Raw genomic sequence first — 9,015 nt, 5'->3', positions numbered from 1 at the left:
AAATCATGTGCTTGTGCCTCAGTGTCACACACCTCCAACAAACTTCCAGGCAGCATTTTTGTACATGGATGTACTTTTCCAAAGGTCTATCTTGCCATGGATGTGCTTTTTCCAGAGCACAAATTGGAGGTTATCTCACCTGTCCTGGTACAACCCACAATCAAAATAATTCTGAGAACACAGCTACTCACCACAGCGTTCAAATACGTACCATGTCAGGTTTGGGAGTTGTTTCTTCATGCACAAAATAAAAGTCTTATAAGTAATTTGCCTTTCTCTTTATATTGTTGTGAGCTGGCCATCATCACTGCTGTTTGTTTCAGCTCTGTTACTGAACCAGGTGTCTAGAACTACCTAGCTTTGGCCTCAAGCACAGGGCCACCTCCCTCCTGGGCATGCTGGTTTTGCCACCTATTTTAAGGGGGGAGGAATTCTTGTGTGCCAGTGAGTGAAAACCAGAAGATAAGGAACAACAGTGGAGAAAAACAGGAGGAAAAAATGAAAAGCAAGTCATAAGACATCCCAGGAAGAAAATTAAGCCAATGATGGAGCACACTCAGCAGTCTTTGGAGAGCGTGGCTGACTGCAAAGGGACTCAGAAATTCTCACTGATGAAAATCCTGTTTCCTTTGATGATTCCCACCGCAGGGTGTGTAAGTCACCAGGACCAACTCAAACATGCAGCAGTCTCCACCAAGTACATGTCCTTTCCCCAGCCCCACACAGATATTCTCACTGCCCAGGAGACAGCCATGTTCCATATGTTGATATTCAACAGCATTTCTATCAACAGCTTTAGGAAAAATCCAAAGGACAAATCATCCTTTTTATTCCTTTCTCTATGGAGTGAACTGGGGAGAAAGAAAATCTTATTATTCTTCTTTGGAACATAAAGGAACACCATTGCATAAAACACAGCAGGGCAGTGGAGCAGCCACAGAAATTATTCACTCCCTTTCTTGCATGTGGGTGGAGACTAGTGCATTCAAAATCACCAGACTTCACATCAGGCTGATTTAATTGGATTTATTGGAGGAAAACAATTAGTCATCCCTTTAAATTGTCATTATGATAGAAATCTTGATATGTATACATGATTGTCAAGGCAGAGAACCACTTGCGATGTAGCCCCATGAACAATTTGCAGAACTGCAAACTCATTACAGATAAAACTTTTGCAATGCCTTAATACATGCATGGAGTAAATACACATTCTCCTTTCTTTTTGGACATGGATGCTGTTATGAACTTGTTATCAATCACAAGACCTGCAATATTAGGTATACTGACATTCCTTGATTAAGATTAAAGCCTTTGTAGAAAACATGCTTGCATTTTCATTAGAAGTCAACTGAGGGATGTTTTGCAGTTGGGGATATTTGGGGAGTCACTATTCTGGGCAGACTAGGCTCTTTTTTCCCACTGTTTTCTGGCTCAAATAAAATACCTATCTAAAAAAAGGCCCAAATGGGCCAAAATATTGTTTCTCAACTAGAGGTCAATGTACACCAGATCACTGATGTTGTGTTGACCAAAACATGAGACACACCAACTGAGCTGCAACCTTCCACCCTCTTCACTTTGGGGGTCATGACTGGTCTAATGAGATTCAGCATGTGTGATGCCATGCTGGGCTCAGGGGATGCAAGATGAGAGATGGAAAAGCTCAGAGCAACCCCTTAGGAGCTCCCACCCACCAGGACCCACAGCACACATCAAACCTCCTCAGGGAGCCCCACACCAGGTGCTGCCTCAGCAATCTGAACCCAGGCTGGTTTACAGCTGTAACTGATGGTTTGCTGTGCTGCCACACAGTGATTTGGCAATGGCACAGCCCTGGCTGAGCACCAGCCTTGAAGGGGGGGCTCAAGACTTCTCAGTGATTTTGGCCACCATGGAGAATAATTTCCAAGGATGGTGCTTGTTGCCCAGGCCTGCTGCTTGGCATGCCCTTGCCAGGAACACAGAGCAATTCCCAGTCCTTTCAGATGACTCTGCTTTGAGTGCTGGGAACTCAAGGATTTTCCACACAGCAGCCACTCAGGAGCTGGGACCACAGCCCAGGGGATGCCCCCAAGAGGTCTGGGCTGGAGCAATCCTGTACCCTGCCTCAGAAAGACCAGCACAGATGAAAATGGGTCAATGACTAAGGGAAGAGAAGGCAAGGGCATGGTTTCCATGTGGAAGAAGGAAAAATACCACACCAAACTCTTCCATGGATAAATGGTATTTCTTGGAGGTCAGGGATTATATGGTAGTAGTTAGGTGGTGATGCTTTAGAAAGGATGGGATAGTTTAGCTCAGCTCTCTGCCCTATTTTGTGCAGGCAAAGGATCACAGCATCTTGGTCCCCAAAATGCAGTTCATTCTGCAACAGGTGAGAAAGAACTATCTTGCAGGCAGAGGAAAATACTAAGAATTGAGTGAACCAATCTGAATTTTTACTAGGAAAAACGAACCAAAAGGAAAAAAAAAAAGAAAAAAAAAAAGACACACCAACATGTTTCTTGGCAGCTCTGAGAGTTAGTGACCCAGGGAAGGAATTTTTGATGCAGATCAAATTTGTAAGTGTTGTATTAAAAAAGGGATTCTCACCTCCCCAGCTCCCTGCTTCTACACCTGTGTATGTGACGGCTGCCTAATTTTAAGCTGCTCTGGATGGTGACTCTTCCTGTACATGCTGCACAGAACTCAACAGAAAGACAAAATACATTACCAGGCTTTGCAGAATATCTTGTTTACAAAACATCAGCTTTTGCATTTACTTAAACTTAACAGTGGATTTCGAGTTACAGATACATTGAGTCATTTAAAAGCAATACATGGAGGTAACTCCCTCAGAGAGAAGGTTGGGTTGATGTGGGTAAAGAAAAGGCTCAGGAAATACAGAACCAGTGACCAGCAGTTTAATACATGCAGTGCAGTATCATGCATTTATTGGACAGTTGATGCCACCATTGGTTCAGCAGTGTTTGTCACAACACTTGGGAGCACACATGCCCTGATTCCACTCTGAGGATGGAAAACCTGTAAGAGCCATTCCACTGACCTTAGCATTTATGAAGAGGAGGGGGGAAAAAAAAGCTACCTGGACAGATAAGTGGCACTGTTTGTGGTGGGGAAGGGGGATTTGAAATCCAGAGTCCAGGCTAGAGAGCCTCTATCCTCTGCTACACACACTATTTACACAGCTTTGACCCAACCACACAAAGTCAGACCAAAAACCTGGACCAGCTCCTGATGACCCACCAGAAGGATCTGTGATCCCTGGGGCCATAATGTGCACGTGCAACCATAAAAACACACGTGTGTCACAGGGAGCAGAGCACCCCACAGACAGGCTGGGAAGGCAGGACCCTGCTGCAGGGATGGGAGGGAAAACGAAAGGGATTGGGTAAAACTTGCTGCTGGGCATGAAATATGGGATGGCTGGTTTACCAGGGGAAATAAAAGTTCATGCAGTGTTTGTGAGCAGGCTGCTGTTCCCTCACTCAGCCATTGCTGACAGTGATTTGCCAACTAATCCTCCACTCTAGGTCTTGATGCTGTTTTCCTTGGATACCACAGTCTCCGTGTGTGTTTCTGCTTTTTGCTTGAATGAGTGTTGGAGTTTCTGGAGCAAATAAGCACAATAAGGAAGGCAACACTTCCTTCCCATTAATAAGTTCTGGGATGCATTCACCCCCCAGTTCAGACAGGTAAATATTCAGGGCAGCAAGAACAGGAATAATTGCATCAAATGAGAATTTCCATATGCTGAATGGAAGCTACTTCTGTACCTTGGGGCTCAGCCTAGAAACTTGTTATGCCAGCAGATGAATCCCCTGATTCTTTGGAAAGAGCAACATGAACAGGCCACAGCCTGCATGATCTTGCTGGCAAAGTCAATCTGGTGTTTTTATCTGGTGCTCATTCAGTGCTGCTCAGGGCTGGAGCTGTTATCACAGGAGGAAGTAATAGCACAGGTTTCCCTAGAGCTGATCTTGTTAATGCCAAGTTCACATCAAAGGGCAATATCCTCTCTGCTTGCCAATGGCTGAAAGCTATCTGGCTTTCTCTGCAGGTTTGCTTCCCTAGAAATAGGAAAAGGGGACAACCTTGAGGCCAGCTGCAACTGCATCTCATGGGCACCCTGGAGGCCCATGTTCTGGTTTGCAGTGGGTTTGGGGAGAAAAGCCTGAGATTCTGTCCCAGGGGTTATGCTGGCCCTGGGACATAAAAAAACCTTAGGGCAAGACCTGAATTTCATCAGAACCAGGCAGACACCCAGAATAACTGGTAATTAAAAAAAATACTGTCAATTGACATGGAGGTATGCAGGACACATGCACAGCAGAAACCCCTATTCACTGCCTACAGCAGAACTACATGGAGATGACTACCAGTGGGATCACACCCCTTTTTGTGGTTTGATTCGTGTCAGGAATGAACCAAATTTCTTGGTTTTATTTCAGCACCACAACCATAACACACACACAGGACATAGGTAAAATATAGGTAAAATCCTACTTTTTTTTTTTTTTTTTTTAAATTTTTTTTTTGTACCCACTACTCTAATGGCACCTGTACAACAGCAACCAGGACAGAGGAGAGAGCAGCAGCAGCAGAGTGACACAGAGTGACACAGTCCCAGGAAAGCAACACTGCCAGGTTTTCCCCACACTCCTACTTCCCCACCAGCCATGTCGCAGGGCCAAAATCCATTTTGTGCTGCAGAAGGGGTGATCCAGCAGAGAGTTAGGATGCACTGGGAATGGAGTCACATGCAAAATCATCAGCAGAAGCCCTTGCCACTGCAATACTGACTTTCAGCTCGCAGAGTTCACGGGCAGCCTGTCCTCACAACTTCTTCTGCAGGCTAAGGGGCCAGCTGGAGCTTTTCTGGATTTTTTTGTTTGTTTTGTTTTCCCAGCAAGAGCACTGCTGTTGGCATCAGAGATGGCCTCTGTGACTCTGGAGGTAAAAATCAACAATCAAAGCTGCAAGCAAAGAAAAAGAAGGGGAAGGAGCTGAGGAAAACAAGTTACAAAGGAAAAACCCATCGGTACCAGTAAAGTAAAGCAGAAAAGGGTAACAAACAGAGTCCAGGCTGAAGTCCTCATGCAAGCAGCAAATCACATATTGTTTAGCAGGACAGTTCATTGGAAAAGAGCCCAGAGTGATTTTTTACCTTGTCCTTCACAGCAAGACCAGCTGGGGGTTTGTTTTGAAGCTTCTGCTGTGGGGCTATTCAGCCTTTCCCCCATGCCCACATTATTTTCTCTACCTTTGCATTCTCCTGTGAGAGAGGCTGAGCAGAAGCAGGCTGGGGCAGGGGAAGGACATGCAAAAGCACTGGAGCATCCCTGGCAAGCAAGGCTGGAGTGTTTGCCCTAACAGGCTGTGCTGCCAAGGGACAAATGTCTCCAGGCCTGCCCCATAAATGTGGCCTGGGTGCTGCCCAGTCCCCCCTGTTAACACATTTACCCAGATTTAAACTAAGTTTTAACCATGTGATGCTTCAGGAGAGATCTCTAAGCATTTGGTGAACCTGGGTCAGGTTCCCAGCTGTGTTTCACTGATACCAAAAAAGAGCTCCCCACCACCAAAACTGTAGCAGAAAGAAACAATTTTGCTCATAAGTGCTTCTGTTTCTTATCTTATGATCCCAGCAGTTGATAGCAAGCCAAAGAGAATGATGACAAATTACACAACCAAGGCAGATTATTACTTGCAGAAACAAAACCAAATCACACTAATTCCAACAATGGAAGGAAAGAATACCCCTCCCAACAAAAAAAACACAGAAAGCACCCACCAAGGAGGGCAGCCAGCACAAGGGAACTCCCCATCTGCAGGACAGCATGTCTGCCTCTGCTCCTGTCACTGCTCTTTGCTTTGGAGATAGAAATCCACTTGCTTTTTTCTCTGCAAGATTCATTTGGGTGCTGTATTTTGATCAGTGGCCACAGCAAATGCTGAGGTCAAGTTCAAACCAGACCTCAGGTTTCAGAAGAGGAGACGCAGAGGGAACATTTGAGCCCTAACCTTTAAAACTGCTCAACAGAGACAAAACTATTCCCTAACTAAATCCTGCTTTTGGTTGCAGTGTGTCAGTGTGGGGAACTCCACTGATGCCAGACTGGGAGGCTGTCTATTTGCAGCCTGCAACTGGAGCAGAATGGGACCAGCCGTGCTTATGAAGTCATGGGGGTTCAAAATACCTTGAATTTCTTGGGGTTGGAGTCTCTCAAAACTAAACCTTCCTTACTCAGGCTGGTAAAATAAAGTGGCCTTAGACTGAGTTTAAATTGTATTCTACTTGTGTTTTCATGCTTTTGCAGCAAGACATAAAGAGCTCAGATGTAAATGTCAATAAAAAGCGTATGGTGGCAATGGCCAGGGTATGGGGACACGAGTGTGACTTGCAGCAAGGAGATCCCCTGGCCTTCAGTCTGCCCAAATCTTGGTCAGAAGTCTTCGCTGTGGAAATTTTGTGTTTTGCTGTAAGCCCCCAACAGTTCAGTATCTGCTCTCTCTTCTAAAATGAGAAACTGAAGTCGCAGCCTTCCCTGTGTGAGCCCCCATGGCAGGTTCAGCACACTGGGGTGCACAGGGTGCACGAGGGCTCACTCAGGTGTGCCACAGCCCTCTGAAAACAGGGAAACTTGGTGCAACAGCTCCAAGTGCCACTGAAGGAGTGGCTATTTCAAACAGAGTCACTGTCACCTATTTTCCAGCATTTTTTTCTCAAGGTTTTTTTTTTTTTTTTTTGGTATAATGGATGGAATCCCAGCTCTGTCATGTGAAGCCAACCAACCAAAGCTGGAGCAGGATATAGAAGTCTCAGTGAAAAATACCCATCTTATGGCTTTTGCCAGCACAAGCACTATTGCCTGACACATTCAGCTCTGTCTCTGACTGGCTTTCACAATTTCTTGTGCGCGGATAAGTGAGGCAAGTGTGGTGACAGAGCATGCTGCAGGGAATCGTGCCTTGGCAGGGATTGACCTGTCTGGGATGTGAGGGGCTCAGAGTGCCCAGTGAAGGGCATTTGCCTCTGCCACTGCCTTCCCTCACCTCCTCAAAGCAAAATCAGATGGGAATTTCATTGAGGTAACCTGGAGGGAGCCTTTCAGCAACTGGGCAAATTTTCTCTCCTCTCTGTTTTCAAGCTGCTTTAATGCACAGCAGCACAGCAGTTGTGGAGGCTGTTCCTGAAAGATGCACCAGCACAAAGAGCCTGGGAAGTGGATGCATTCAATAATTAAAAAATGGGTAAATTTGGCTTGCTTTGGTGTATGAGCTTCTGGGCAGGAGGGAGAGCCAGTGTCCCCACTGCTGCCAGGTGTGCCTGTGTCTTTCAGTGACGTCCTGCTTCCCCAGCCCAGCCCTCTGTGTCAATCCTCATCCTGATCATGATCAGATCCTACACCAGATCCTGCACTTTGCACCCAAGAACCTGCCAGTGCTTTACAGAGGGCTTCAAGCACCCCTCCTCTCCTCTCCCCACTTTTGGCTGCTCTGGGAGGTGCTGAGCATCAGCAATGCCAGGCAAAGCCCCAAGGAGCTGTGGGTGCTGGGAATCTCTCTCATTAAGCCCTTGGCTGGATGCACCCCATGCCAGAGGCCACACTGTGGGGAGGCTGGTGAATTAAACTTCTTGCTTGAGCAAATCAGTAGCAGGGGATGATGATTCCCACCCCTGTATCTTCCTTTTCCCTCCCTCTGCTCACAGCACACAGTGACTGGAAGGAGATGGGAGCTGCAGGATGGGACCATGCTCTGTCATTTCCCTTGCACAGATCTGGTCAGCTCCTGCCTGACTCCCTGTACCTGCCTCTCCTCTGATCCCCAGCATGCAGGAATGAGGCCAAGGATGAGCTGACTCCCAGCTGGTGGCAATTTAATTCTCCCCATGGCTTTCAAGGAGGAGGATGGAGGGAAAGCAGCAGTTTCTTAATCTGAGCAGTAACAGCTCTGCTAAAGCCAGACAGACTTGCAGTCCTATTTGAGGAGCAAGGAATGGCATGCCATTGAAATCCTCCCATGTTGCAAAGTTAATGCCAATTCCTACCTACAGAAATAGCCTATCCCCCAGCAAACTGGAAGAGGGACATTACTTGAAGTAATTTTTAAAAGAAAAAAAAATGCTCAGGAAAATATTTCTATTTAAATAATCCAGTTGAGATGTTTGTAGTTAATGGAAAAAAAATACAACATATACTGTTACCTACACTGAGAAAAGAGTAAATCACTGGGGGAAAGAATGAGTGTTCATTAGTTAGAACATTGCTAGACTCACATACATATATATATTTATATATATGTATATATATATGTATATATATGTACAGCACCAGAGACTGTTAGATTCCGTTCCTCCTGGAGTCGTTGCAGTTTGTGATAAATGAAACATTTCAGAATTGCAGTATAAAATATGGCCATAAAAAAATCTTCTTTCTTCTAGTCCTTGGCCGAGCAGGGCAGGTGGTGCCAAGGCCACTGGCAGCCCTGCCTGCTGCTCACTTGCTGCCGGTGTGCACCGTGGTCACTGTGGTGGCTCTGGGTCTCCGCTCCCCTCCCACTGCAGAAACGCCTGAAGAAGCAGATGAAACAAAACTACAGAGAGTGGATGGAGACATACCTAAAAGGAAAGCCAGAAAGACAGTTAGAAATGTTATTTTTTGGAGGTGGAAGCTTGGGTGAAGAAGCTGAGTTGGTTTCGTAGCGTGCTACAGAGCGGAGAGGATTGGAGCTGGAGAAGGGGCTGCTGGAGAGGATTGGAGCTGGAGAAGGGACTGCTGGAGAGGAGTGCAGCTGGAGAAGGGGCTGCTGGAGAGGAGTGCAGCTGGAGAAGGGGCTGCTGGAGAGGATTTGAGCTGGAGAAGGGACTGCTGGAGAGGAGTGCAGCTGGAGAAGGGGCTGCTGGAGAGGACTGCAGCTGGAGAAGGGGCTGCTGGAGAGGAGTGCAGCTGGAGAAGGGGCTGCTGGAGAGGAGTGCAGCTGGAGAAGGGGCTGCTGGAGAGGAGTGCA

At 46.5% G+C, this 9,015-nt stretch overlaps 1 protein-coding gene across 3 annotated transcripts in view; it reads right to left on the bottom strand.

Moving 5' to 3' along the window:
• Window positions 1-1,012: 1,012 nt before the first annotated feature.
• Window positions 1,013-9,015, bottom strand: part of CAMK1D (calcium/calmodulin dependent protein kinase ID) — a 222,453-nt gene continuing 214,450 nt past the window's right edge. Inside the window, exon 11 of one of the 3 annotated variants that reach the window (XM_063153729.1) lies at window positions 1,013-8,626. In XM_063153729.1, coding sequence (XP_063009799.1) covers window positions 8,505-8,626 — 122 coding nt within the window. In that variant the 3' untranslated portion in view covers window positions 1,013-8,504. The remainder of the gene's footprint in view (window positions 8,627-9,015) is intronic. The other 2 variants (XM_063153730.1, XM_063153731.1) reach the window with 2 other exon arrangements.

This window comes from Melospiza melodia, chromosome 4 (assembly GCF_035770615.1).
Source record: "Melospiza melodia melodia isolate bMelMel2 chromosome 4, bMelMel2.pri, whole genome shotgun sequence".
Taxonomy (NCBI): Eukaryota; Metazoa; Chordata; class Aves; order Passeriformes; family Passerellidae; genus Melospiza; species Melospiza melodia.
This window is presented reverse-complemented; position numbering and strand designations above follow the sequence as displayed.